The sequence below is a fragment of the Alosa alosa genome, chromosome 18 (genome assembly GCF_017589495.1).
Source record: "Alosa alosa isolate M-15738 ecotype Scorff River chromosome 18, AALO_Geno_1.1, whole genome shotgun sequence".
In the NCBI taxonomy this organism is placed as follows: domain Eukaryota; kingdom Metazoa; phylum Chordata; class Actinopteri; order Clupeiformes; family Clupeidae; genus Alosa; species Alosa alosa.
Window position 1 is genome coordinate 21,303,448 of NC_063206.1, and position 13,728 is coordinate 21,317,175.

Genomic DNA, 13,728 nt, shown 5'->3' on the forward strand with positions numbered 1-13,728 from the left:
ATTTTTTGTTATTTCAATCATGCTAATATTTCCAAACAACTGTTCAAAGTACTACTGACTTTACAAATTAAAATGCTAAAATATTCAATTAATTACTTCCTAATGAAATGCTAAAAGGATGTATCTATGTTCCTTCAGACAAGGCCAGGGAGAGGAAGACCTAATGGCTTAACTCTGTGGCATAATTGAAATGCAAACAGGGGATCAGAGAGATGAATCTCGACAGTTTAATTGTTTATATATGGGACTCACGGGAGACCTGTTGACTTTTCCAATTGGGGCTGTAATCCTTTGTTTGTCCATGCATTTCTAAGACTGATTGTCAGAATGATCTGAACAATTACTGGGTAAATGTGTTTGCCAGCTCAGAGGGAGAGCCCCTGTGTACCATGGTCACCCTCTTTTAAAAAAAGGAAAAAGATCAAACGTGAAGACCCCCTTCATTTCCTTTTAGTCATGTCAATTCAACTGGAAAGCCAACCATAAATTATTTTTTAAAGAAATGCAGCATTCTAGGACCCAGGCACCTAGAGTAGCCAACTTTCAGAAGTTGCAACAAAAATGTTCATGTTTCTATTGTGTGCTGTGCACAGAAGATCAAAGCCTGTTTTGTTCTCAGAGTTGAGGCAGTGGGAAAAATGGGACCAAATACAACATTGGGTGTTTAAGGTTTTGTTCCAAGCATCGATTTGTCACACTTGATATTTTTACAGAAAGTACATTGTGCTAAATGGAAGAAAATGTACATGCTTTAGTTAAGTTACATTTTGGAACTAAAAAAGTTACACCACAAACTAGCCAAAAAACCTTTCCTTATGAAAATTCACACATTTTATTTAGCTTGGTGTTATTGCAGTAGAATGATGACCTGTTACACAATGGAACATCTTTCGCAGACATTTTCTTTTTCCCAAAATGTGTGGTAATACCTGCGACTGCTGTGCTGAAGGTTACTCAGGGTGGGCTCTGAAGAATACCCAGTGTGGTGAATGGCTTGGACAGAGGGAGGGGAGGTCAGACCACCACTTGGGTCCAAACAAAAGCAGCCACCAAGTAGTTGCATTTCTGACAATCACACACCATAACCTAGATCAAATGGGCCCATTGTGGCAGTAATATAAAAACATGTTATACAATGACAGCTCTGAATGCTTACATGAGATGGGGTCCACCGTCAATGACAAGGGGCTCACCATACAAAAAAAAAACGGAAAGAAAAGGGGGGGGGGAAAAACATCAAGGCATTTGAATCTGCCGTAGACTGAAGGGGTGGATGGGGAGAGTGATTGAAGGAGCGAGGGAATGAAGAAAAGAACAAAATTGCATTCCACAAGCAACTGAGCATGTCCTCTCAGAAATCTAGTCTAAAGAGGCCAAAAGACACGAGGGGGAAAAAACTCTTAATAAGAGGAACAATGACAAGCCTCAACTCAAAATGTTGAAATGGTGAAGGGCTGTTCACGCTGGCCTTGCCATGGAAACACATTTTTTGTTGACCCCATTACAATCAAGCCTTTTTTATGATTTCTGGCCAAAAAGAAATGAGAAACACAAACCGCCCTTTATTTTTTGTTTAGTGCTATTCAAATAAGCCCTTTAGACATTTTGAGACATCTTGTACCAGACATTTATTGTGATGGTAACCTCTGAACCTATCTACTATGCCATGTTGCGCTTCAACAGGAATTAAATCTGTGATGTAAATTTCAATGAAGTGGTTATAACTCAGTGTGTCCTTATACTACTTAGATTAAAATATAATATCAACAAACAAAATATCTAAAGTACTAAACTCCATATGTGGTGTGATGTTTTGACCTGTTTGTAGACCTCTCAGCAAAAATAGCCTACTGAAGTAGGCACAAGAACAGACATAGGCTACATAACAAACAGAGAGAGAGAGAGAGAACTCCGTTAACTTTCAAACTGCATTGCACCAAAAGAAACAAATTAGTGCACAAAGGAAGATGCCCCTAGACCCTAGGGTCTGGGCTGAGCCTGAAGGTTTCCAACTCATACTGCTCCAGGTTGAATGTTGTCTATTTCCTGCACTGCCACACACACGGTCTACCCCTTCTAGGCCTACACAGTGCTGTTGATTCTCATTTTCTGTTTTTAATCTAGCTACACTGTCAATATGTTTAGATGCATGGTTACACTACCTAGGACTGTGTGTCCACTTAAATATTTTGACAACATTTCGCCTACATGTGCCGCCCTAGTTACCATCCAAGTGCTCTGGAAAAAAGTTAATTAGGCTACTCTCAGGCTAACGTTTTCAGGGTAAAATGACGATTGGAAAAAAAAAAAGGGATTCCCAATCCCAAGTTCTCAAATTTTAAGAAATCATGTGTTGCCTGTAGATTATTATAATTATGTTTGGATTAAAACCAAATATAGGCATTATATAGATCATGTTCCAATCATACTTCCCTACTGTGCAACCCAGGAGCGCGTACGGCTACCAAAATGTTACGTTACGTCAATCACGTGATGCTCAGTCGTAATGTAATGGCTTCCTACACAAACTCTGTCAACACGCTGTGAAAAAAGATGGAATACTGTGTTTTTCTCTTTAACGTCGTTGATCGAGTCCATACTAAAGGCGTTAATAAACGTCTACGTTTAAAATATAGAGATATCTTTAGACTACTACTTGAAAGGACTTGAAATGAGTTTATTTCAGTTACCAGATGATGTCCTCTACCTTATCTTGTCGTATTTGGACTGCAAGTCGTTGTGTCGTCTCTCCCAAGTTTGCAGGAGACTTTTCCATTTCACACGTCGTGATGCGGTGTGGAGGAAGATAGCCAAAGATCTCATAAACACAGGAATAACACGGCAAGGAGGAGACTTGTAAGAAATGTTTTCTTTTTCGCCACATTTCTTATCAGGCCCAGGTTGTGTTACGCTATTTACGTAGTTCTGATAACCAATGGTTTGCCATTCCTATGGCACCTGCGTCATTTCTTTAGCGTAAAACGTGCGTATGGTTCTATTCTCCATGCGAAAGTAGCGATGTAAACAAACAGGTTGGTTGGTTTACTACAGGGATATTTGTCACTTTCTCTGACAGATCTCACTCGGTAGTTAGTCTATTTAACTAATATATTAGGCGGTTTTCGTCCGCCTGAAATAAAACAGTAGCCTAATTCGTTTTGTACGTTTCGTGTTATTTTTTACTTAACCATACAATTTACCACCTTTTAAGGAAACTGCCAGCTAGCATAAGCTATCAGTTTGTTAACCATATTCAAAGTAGCCTAATATGTTATTATTTCGTTTATGATATTCTTGTTGGCCGATATGATGTAATCAATGGATGTGTAGTAGGTTCGTATCCAAATTTGCACAACGATAAAACCAGCCTAACTCTGCAGACACATTAGGCTATAACAAGTTTAGGTTTGTTGGTGTTGTAATCATCACATTAAAATACACAGTGCATAGGCCTACCAACTATGATACATGTGAATGATATGCTATGGTCATTTTAAATGACACAGTAAACAAACAAGTGCAACACTGAAAAAGAATAATAGCCTTAAGACACCTCTGATCAACCCTGTCAGTCATACCCTTTGGTTTTTCTGTTTTGTTTCTTTCTTTAGGTATTGGGTGTCTCTTCACAATAATAATAATTATTAATAATAATAATAAAAACAATGCTGCTTGAAATTGTTTCATTGAGCAGTCTGTTATACGTTTATACAACTCCATGCGTATGTGTAGGTTCAGTCTGCATAATTAGACATTTACCTATAAAAATGAATCTTCCTTCTTTGGAAAACTTCTCTTGCCTTAGCTTACTGAATAAACAGAAAAAGGAGGACTCACAGGGGTTTGGTTTTTGACCATCTTAAGCCATCCGTAATGTTTGTGCTGTTTGTTACACATTCAAATCTCTCTGACCTATAGTAGGGGTTTAGTTAGTATGTGCCAGCATTAATTGATTTTGCGGCAGGACTGAGACCTGCGCTTAGCCACGGCCCCCTTTTTCATGCTCACAAGTATGCATAATCGGTTAAGAACAAACATGCACTCATTACATTTTTATCTTTGCTGCTGATTATTGTGAAATCACCTGAGCCTCGCCACCAGGTCCTGTATTTTGTGTGTCATTTGATGGATGTCAAAACATAGTATTATAATTAAAGGAAGTGTAAATTGGTAGACAGTCGTCATGCAGTGTCTTATTAATATCTCTTCACTGTCTCAGGTATCAGGGGATTCTCTTGAAGGACAGGGTGAGGATATCACAGAACTGGTCACAAGGCAGCTGTCGCAAAGAAGTTTTGTTGAAGTGGAAGACAAAGTGAGTTTCTGAGTTTATTTTTTTATTGTGACTAGTCCAATGCACATCAGCAATGATCATGCTTTTTAATCAGCCTATTTTGATATGCCAACCATGTCAGACAAAATTATCTTGTCAAAGGTGAAGTGTGTGTGTGTGTGTGTGTGTGTACACAAAAATGAACAGAAATATGTCTCTTGTGTAGAAAACAAGATGTTTTTTTTTTTTTGGAACAATTCCTAAAATTAAAAAAATACAGCTAAACTTAAAAATAAGTAAGTAAAAAGTTCATATTTGTGTTGAATATGAATCGGTCTCTGACCATTTAGAGTCAGAATATGATCCAGTAGTTGTCTTGGTGTGACCTCTCTCTCTCTCTCTCTCTGTTCCGCATGAAATACTGTATGTCTTTCACCTGGGTGTGTCATGGACTGAGTAATACATCATAGCTGTGTTTAGTCTCCTTGTCACCTTAATCCCATAGAAACCAAATTGAGATGTCATGAAAGGAGAGATGTGCGAGGGCGTGATTTCCACTTTCTTGATTGTGTTTCCATACAGCTTGTTGCCATGGCTACAGCTGGACCATGATGTGCTGTATCTCTCTCAAGCTGCAGACATTGGAGCGTACCATCTCAGTCCAGATAGGGGGAGGGGGAGGTTTCAGCACAGCCGCTTCGCTCTGTTTTCAGGACACCAAGAAGATGTGTGTCGATTTGTCCTGACAGATACACACCTCATCAGTGCTGGAGGGTACATTTGGGCCATGTGTCACCTTCACCTTTTAGTGTTTTTAGTAAATATATGGAACTGGTATTCTGTGTTTTGTCACACGATGTACGAATTAAAAATATATCTCTCTGCACTGGAATGCCCTCCTGCAGCATAATGTTCTTGGTGTATAAGGGCCTGAAATCTCCGTCAGATTTTTTGTAGTCACAACTTTACTGTATTGTATGTTCTATGTCTCAGTATTGAAAGACATGTTGTTTCATCTATCTAAGGGATGGCAAAATCATCATCCATAATAGAAGAGATGACTTCTCTATGGAGTTCTATGCCCACAGCCAAGAAGTGAACTGCATCGATTGTAAAGATGGCCTGATTGTGAGTGGCTCCAGAGACAAGACCGCACGGGTAAGAGGAAGGATGCAGACAGTAATAACTGCTTACAACAACCTTCATTTCATCCTGTCAACAAACAGAACAGTCTCATATGAGTCCATCTTTGTTTGCAAAAAAAGACTCTGTATCCTTACTGTCAGAGGTTTTGTGGTCTAGTGGCCACTGATGTATAATTAAAAACGTCGCTGTAGAAGATGTCACTCTTCTGTTATGGATCACTAGTCGAGTCCCATAACCTCTAGTTTGATATGGCTCCTTTCTTCCATGAAACTACTCTGATGGAATTCTTTAATGTTTATTGCCTGCACAGTTATGAGCCAAACATGTATAGCCTGTCCAGGAATGGTAAAGTTTATTCAGGTGTTGGGATGTGAAAAGATAATTCAGAGTTGTGATGTGGCCCAATGGAAGAGAATGCTGGAGATACAGTAGCATCGCAGTGGTGGTGCATCTTGTGCTCTTGCCAAAATGGATACTTGGCAAGCCGTCGGTTTGTGACGTGTTATTCGAGTATTCCTGTTGGGAGCACGTATTGGAGAGTGGAGCAGGTGGATGTTTGGGCTGAATAGTCTCTAAATGGCCTGATTTTGAAAGTCCTTTCTCAGGGCAAGCGTCACTCGTTTGTCCATCCTTTGAAAAGAAAGTCTTATTCTTAAGAATGTGTGATTCATGATTGGACTGATGTAGCTCGGTGTACACTGTGAGTTGTATTTCAGTGTCCCCAATGTCTTGCACAATTTTCACTTGTCTGTGTGGTTGTTTTGTAGATCTGGACACTTTCTCCAAATCGTCTAGGCAAATGTTTACACACCATCCACACCTTTGATAGGGTCTGGTCTGTTGCCTTAAGTCCCACCATAGGGTAAGTTTTGTCTTTTTTTAAAATGCCCCTTGCACTTAAGTCATTAGCCTTAGACCCATAGCATGTTTTTGAAGAAAAGCAATACAGTGAGGATTTTCCTAAATTAGTTCATATAACTCAGCATTAATCACATGGTTTATTCTGGGTTAGTCTGATGCTTGACTGAAGGTATGTGTGGGTGTGTGTGTAATGTACAATGTTTCATTAAAAAACTGAATTTTGTAATGTTTAGCTTGGGTGTCATCTTATACATGTACACACACACTCCCACACACATATTCTGCAACAAGCCATGTAAAGTTTTCAGTGTGTTAGAAGACCATCTCCTCATCTGTTATGCCATCTGTGTGATTCATGGCTTGACCGTGACTTCATGCCCCGTGCGTTTGTGCAAATCTGAGATTGTCCAAACAGTGAGTGTGTCAACAGTATCTGAGGACCACTGGATAGAAGAAAGGAGCTAGCTAGGTGGGTGGGTGTTGCAGGGGTCGTTGTGGATGGGCAGCATATAGAGGGGTGGGTGTGGGGGCATTGGGGGCATTGTCATAGACAGGGAACTCCGGTGCAGGTGGCTGGATGACTCCTCGATTTATTGCCAAGAGTCGGCTTTGATGTCAGTCAGCCAACACCTCTGAAGTGCATGGGGAGGTTGGATAGGGATGGGGGTGGGGTGGCAGGACAGAATAGGAGAGGTGGGGAGGGGGAGATGTGATCCACCCCCCTTAAATGCTTACCAAGCAGAATGTTGTCCCCCTCCGTGTCACAGAAACATGGCCTCTTATTCCCATGCTGATGTCCCCTCTCTCTCTCTCTCTCTCTCTCTCTCTCTCTCTCTCTCTCTCTCTCTCTCTCTCTCTCTCTCTCTCTCTCTCTCTCTCTCTCTCTCTCTCTCTCTCTCTTTTTCTCTCATTTGACTTCAGCCTTCTACCCAATATACAGTGGAATCACCATTTTCCTCCTTATCCATGACCTTGCTGCTAAATACATTAATACTGAATGTCTCAGCATTATTGTGCACATTTTGGTTCAATTTGTGCAGAAATAACCAGCAGACTGGATGGGTATCGCTACTGATTTCTTAAATCAGTTCAAATCTGTTTCACATGGTCCCAATTCAGTTTGATTTCCCATATAGATTCTCTGAGGGATATTTCAGTTATACCAATTTTGCTTAGATATGAAAGAAAACTAATGGTGTGCCTTGAATGGTGTGTATTGAAAATATTAATGTTTACATTGAGAATTTACCCCAAATCTGTTTCAATCTACGTATTATTCACGCTTCCACAGCAAAAGGCATACAGCCTTTGCTGTAATATCTTTAGGTGCCTTTCCATTATTGTAACTAACGGATGCTCACATCATGTTTAACCAATAAGCATCAAGCAGTGACCGCAAACCCTACCCAGCTTTTAGCTTTTCGTGACAAGGTGTAAAACTACACTACGGCTCCCAAAAAATGGATAAATTCAGGTTGCTTGTCATAGATAACATTATATATTGATATGATGTAGTTTTCCTCAAGACACTGCAGTCAGTTCTAACCTTGTGCAGAGGAGAGTCCCACACACGTAAAAAAAACCAAGGGAAAACCTGAGGTAGGATTTAATGGCAAAGCAAGGTGGCCTACCCCTGCCTGTGGCCTTTGATTACTGGGCCGTGTGTCCTCCCACTCACACTTTACTGACACTCGGACACATGAGTCCGGAACGCTAGCCGCTCTTTCACCTGCTCCGCCGACGCTCCCGCCAGCTGATCCTCCATCTCGTCTGACCGCCACCGAAAGAAAGGAAAAAGAGAGGAAAAGAAAATTAAAAAACGACAACGGGGGGGGGAATGAGAAGTGTGTCATAGGCACCCCCCACCTCCTCCACCTCCAATCCCGCACCCTCCCGCTTTCCTTCTGTCAACCCAAATGTAATCATAGTAGTGGCATCACTGTTGTGTGTCAAGGAGAATCGGGGTCAGATATGCAGATGCTGAGCCAGAGTCAGTCGGTCTGAATGGCAGGCCGACAGACAAACGGACAGAATCAAGTGGCAGCTGAGACGTTCATTCTGAAGGCCAGAGAGGCTTGCTGGCCTGGCTGGTGTCCAGCCCGGCGGTGTTCAGGTCGCTCAGCCGATATGTCAAGCCCTAACGCTCCTGTCTCCACCGACGGAAAGTCCACCTTCAGAATCACTGACGATTATCCACATCATTAATTCTCCAATTTTAAGGCTGAAATAGCAGACCCTTCAGCACAGACGGGTCTGGCCCAGTGCACCTTTTAACATAGTCATGACTGGAGCAGGTCATTAAAATGCCCGGAAATCCACTAACCTGTAAACCATTTGCTTTTTTTTTTTCTTTTCTTTTTTTTTTTAAGAATCGTTTTGATGAGTCGAGTGAAGTTTTAAAGCAACGATGCTTTGTGTTTTGTTGTTTCCTTTGGTTGTTCTAAAGGCGTGTCACTGTTTTTTTTTTTATTTACTCTCAACTTCACCAAAACCTCCAAAGTAACCTGACTTGAAAGGTTTTTTTTTTTTTTTTGGGGGGGGGGGGCTTTTAACTAGACAAACTTGAATTCTACACTGATCCAGGACCTGGACATTTGGTTGCAAAAGTGACATTTGATGGTAAAATCAGCAGGCACGTCACCTAAAGCCCCCACACTGGTGAAGAGGGCCAAAGGATGTGTTAAAGCCCAGATTCATGTTTCAAGGATGAATCTGGTGCTGTCGTTAAAAATGAGTAATCTGAATTCAGAAAGGATGAGACAAGGGGGAATGAGAGACAGAGAGAGAGAGAGAGGAGAAAAAGAGAGACGTGTCAGAGAGGCTGTTCTGTGTGTGTGTGTGTGTGTGTGTTTGTGTGTGTTATTGGTGATGGCACAAAGCATGTTTTAATTTGGAGAACCAAGGCAGGGCGAAAGAGGAGCCCCTTGTGTTGCAAATGTAATTGTTCCAGCGTCACGCTTGGGCTATCTAAAGGGCTGAGAGTCAGAGAGAGGAGACACAGCCGTGTGCGTCCCTGTCCCAGAGAGTGAGCGAGCGAGAGAGAGCGAGAGAGAGAGACAGGAAAGAGGAGAATAGGAGGTCCTGGAGCCAGTCAGGACTGGGTCAACAGTATAGGCAAAAACTGATTGTAACGGGATGCAAGAAATTAATAAAAATCAAGAAAGAAAGTGGACAAATTCAATTGAATGGTGTCAGTTGAATTTGAGTGACCGTTTTTTTGTCACAACCATGCATCCAACCATCAAAGCTCTCGCCTTATCTCTCTCTCTCTCTCTCTCTCTCTCTCGCTCTCTCTCTCACCCCCTCCGTCCCTCCTCTCATCTCCCTCTCTTTCTTTTTCACTCTTTCCATCCGTCCGTCTGCCACCCTTCTGGCTCCCTGTTTGCCCATGTGCCCCCATCTCCTACGTCCATTTACTCTTTTTTTCCCCTCACAAGCCTCCTGTCTTTTTTTCATCAAGTATCATCTCAAGGTCTATTAGGAGTATATTGTGGCTGGAGAGAAATGGCAAGGTTGCGTCTGCACCGTCCCCCGGTCCTGTATCTTTTTACAGCTGATTGGTCCCAGCCAGAAACCGCCAAGCCGTGGCCTTTCTCTGTGATTGCTTCGGTGAAATAGATTTTTTTTTTTTTTTGTCGACACCACTGCGTAGTGTATTGTGTGCCGTTTTTATTTTCGTTATGTCTTGTCCATGGTTTGAATCATTCACAGCTGGGAACCTTGGTCTGGTGCCGTGAAAGTTTCAGAGGAGTTAACGGAGTCTTGTGTTAGGGGGGACCGTTGGACGTGTATGTCCATTTAGGCTCACAGGTAGGATTCACAGACTGGAATGAAAATGTTTCTAAATTGTAATGCCCTGGGCCATAGCTTGCAGTTTCTTTGAGGCACAGCTTCAGGCGAACCCCCCTGGCCAGCCAAAATCCCCCTGACTGAAAATGTATAAGCACACTCTCTGTATATTTTGTTTTGACACCAACAGTGCTTCGTTTATACCCAAGTCCAGTTCAGACAGTCAGTGCCCCTGTCAAAGGACAGTCAGCAAAGAATATAATCAAGAAGAAAAGAGAGACATGAAAAGATGTCTGTCCTAATGATCTCTAATTCTTTATCTGTTAACCCCCAACCTCTGTTTGCTCCCTCCTCCTCCTCCTTCAGCCCCTCCTGTCTGAGTTGTGTGTGTGTGTGTGTGTGTGTGTGTGAGAAGGTGGTGGTGGTGGTGGTGGTGGTGTGGGGGTGCTTTTGTCTGCCATGTGGGTCTTCAGTCAGCCTGCTTCCACTGATGTGGATTCATCTGCCCTCTTTCCAGAGGAGAGCTCCTCATGTGGCCACTAATGGCCTCTCATTTGCATCCGTTTCATCCTGACCCCGGCTTCCTGCCCGATTAGGGCCGGCCGAGGCACACACACACACACACACACACACACACACACACACACACACACACAGCAGCAGCACTTGTGGCAGCATCATTCCCCTACACTCACTCCAAGCTAAAGACAGAAGTGCATTTCTAAATCTCGGGGGGGAAAAAACTCTTCAAAACACTGAGTTTGTCTTGGCATGCTTCAAAACAAGGAAGACTTTCCGTGACTGGGTGATTTTCTTCGTTATTGCCTTTTCAGTTCTTAGCTACACTTGTTCGTCTTTGCCCGGGGTGAAAGCATCTGCCAAATGACTAGATGTTAATGCAAAGTGTGAATATGTGAAGAGATTAGGACGACTCTTTAAGATGATGTATTCCCATGAAAAACACTGAAGAAAAGTCAGCATGCCACTCTCAGTCCTGCCACAGTATGAAGCAGAGCTTGGCATAGCCTTGGGGGTTGATGTGTGTGTGGGGGGTCTGCATTTGTTTCCCCACAGCACGTTGATTGCTGATGATTTTTGTTTCGGCAAACAAACGCTGGAGCCATGTTTCAAAGAGAGTATTAAATGCCCTCTCAACGATACCCTCTGGACCGAGTGCCACCCATGCAATTCTGACAAGTGCTAACATACAGGTCAGGCTATGTCAGATTCGGATTTTGTGCTAGCTACAGGAAATCTAATATGTCTAGCAGACAGCCGACTGTGCCTGTATCTAGCCTGAAGATTGCGCATTGCACGAGGTGGTTAAGTAGTGCATCGCTTGTTGTCCCCCTGACTAATATGTGTTGGGTTCTCATGTATGACAACAAAATAGGACTGACATGTTAGAGTATGTGTTCATATAGATCCATATTTAATGACGTGGTTGTCGAGGGTGATGGCAGCTGACTTAGTGGAAAGCAGGACAGTTAGCAGCTGGGCTAACGGATGGAGCCATTGTCCTTTCATTCTTAGGGCCTTGATGTCCAACTATTCCGTCGTGTGTCTTTCTATTCTCTGGACGTCTGCGAGTTTGCCAGAGGTGACCAGGATAACTGTGTGTGTGTGTCTGTGTCTGTGTCTGTGTGTGTGCGCGCGTGTGTGTATGCGAGCGAGATTAATAGTCGGCTCAGCTAAATTGTTTCCTGTAATGCCAGACCTCTGCTGACAAGAATGGACTTGTTGAGTGTGTGAGACTCTATCCTGGCCAGGGGAAACTCTAGCCCTGAGTGTGCACCAGGTTACACCCCAGCAAATCAATCGTCCTCTGCAGACTAGCGCCACCCACCCATGCAACCTCCCCCATCGCCCCCCATGCCTTTGATGTGAGGTCTTCCCTCACCCTGATACAGGTCGATAAGCCTGTCCACTCTTGCAGCCTTCTGGAAAGGGAGCTTCCATAGTTTTCTGATTAAGCAGAAAAGCACTTAAATGCGATGTGCAATGACGATGAAAAGAAACTTTAACTGGAAAGTGGCTGTCAAAAGATTACATTCAGCAACATGACTGCACTTAGAACTGAGAGGTTGTGGAAATCTAGAAAAGAACAAAAATAGTATGGTATTCATTTATCCATCGAAATGATTTGTTTTCTAGTATGCTGTTGGTCACCTTATCATCTATTAATATCGATATAACACATCTGCTATGTGTATACAATTGGCTAATTTGGTGACAAAAACAGTGTCTACTGTATAACAGACTGAAGCAAAGTTGTTTTTCAGAAATGTGTGATTCATTCACGTGGATGGAGACTAGATGGAGTTGGGGCATGAAGTCACAGAGGAGTATCCAGCATTGCTCTCTTTCACAAGACTGACCCCTAGCCACGTTACTTCACCAGACCTCTGAAGTTCGCCTACAAAAACTACCCAATGCTGCCATCTTTGCCCATACAAAGAGATCCGGGTGTTAATTGAAGCTAACTACCCATGGCAAGTTAGCTTTGGGTTAGCAAAAATCAAAGTGTGCCGTCTTAATGTACCGGAGATCACAGTATCGAAGGCAGAGGACAAACGTGTGTAGAGCAAAATGTTTGCATTTCCGATTTATTCATCCCTGCAAGAGTTTAACAGGTGCGATAATTCAAAATCCCCATGTTATTTTCCCATAGGAAAAATCTGGCTTATCTTGGCTTAAAAAGTAGGCGATCTTTAGAGGCTTCTAGAGCTCAAGAACGCTTTCTCCACCATCCCCTTTGTTCGCCTATAAGCCAAATTGTGTTGAAACATTTTTGTTGGAAGATATGCCTTAGGCTTAGAGTAAGGACATGCCAATAAGAATAGATTTGCCTGCTCTCTTTAAGTTCAAGTGGCTGATCTCCAGAATTGGGTAGAAGTAATTGGGATTTATATTCTGTTTTGGAGTTGGTGTTGACTGACTGCTATGTGCTGTTTGTATAGCTAAATGGTACATTCATTCATATAGGCAACATGGAGTGCTGCTCAGTGAGGCAAAGTGCGTCAACACTTTGATCACTTAACTTCTGAATACAAATTCAACCCTTTGGCGACTCATTATCTTTAATTGTTCTTTCCTGCGTCGCTCCGTTTTAACCAGCTTACTTGACTTTATTCCACTGGGCACCAGAACTCACAAGGCGTACCCTAAGTACCCAAAATGCCCACTAGAATGCATAGTGAAAGGGACAAGGGTCAGCCAACGGTTGCCTGCCTGCCTGCTTGCCTTCTTGCCCGCCTGCATGTCGGCATCAAAGGGCTCGGGCACACAAAGCCACAGTGGTGGCTTGGGGGCCGCCGCTGACCACTCCAAAATGGAGGGAGTGGGCAGTTAGGAGGGAGTCAGGGGGGTGGTAGTGGGGTGGCAGGGGTCCGAGAGCCTGCAAAGAGAAGCAGCCCCAAGGAGAGGTGAGAAAGGGTCATTTTGTTTTCTGACGGGGGGTCTGTGTTTTTTGTCCCGAACTCGTCAAGCACAACCGCCGAGATGTTGCTGGGGCCGTGTCTTTTGAGACGCTCAATAGGAAAATAGCTGTTGGATGAACCCTCCCTCCCAACCCGTAGCCCTCTGCAAAACGCCACTCTTGCTCCCAGTGGCTAGAGCATGACCCCTGACCCTGGGTATCAAAGTACAGCAAGACGCCC

At 43.1% G+C, this 13,728-nt stretch overlaps 1 protein-coding gene across 1 annotated transcript in view; it reads left to right on the forward strand.

Moving 5' to 3' along the window:
• Window positions 1–2,479: 2,479 nt before the first annotated feature.
• The window catches only part of fbxw4 (F-box and WD repeat domain containing 4), a 36,416-nt gene continuing 25,167 nt past the window's right edge, over window positions 2,480–13,728 (forward strand). The window contains exons 1-5 of the mRNA XM_048269445.1: window positions 2,480–2,856; window positions 4,220–4,315; window positions 4,856–5,047; window positions 5,299–5,431; window positions 6,187–6,281. Of these exons, the coding sequence (XP_048125402.1) occupies window positions 2,672–2,856; window positions 4,220–4,315; window positions 4,856–5,047; window positions 5,299–5,431; window positions 6,187–6,281 (701 nt within the window). The 5' untranslated portion in view covers window positions 2,480–2,671. The remainder of the gene's footprint in view (window positions 2,857–4,219; window positions 4,316–4,855; window positions 5,048–5,298; window positions 5,432–6,186; window positions 6,282–13,728) is intronic.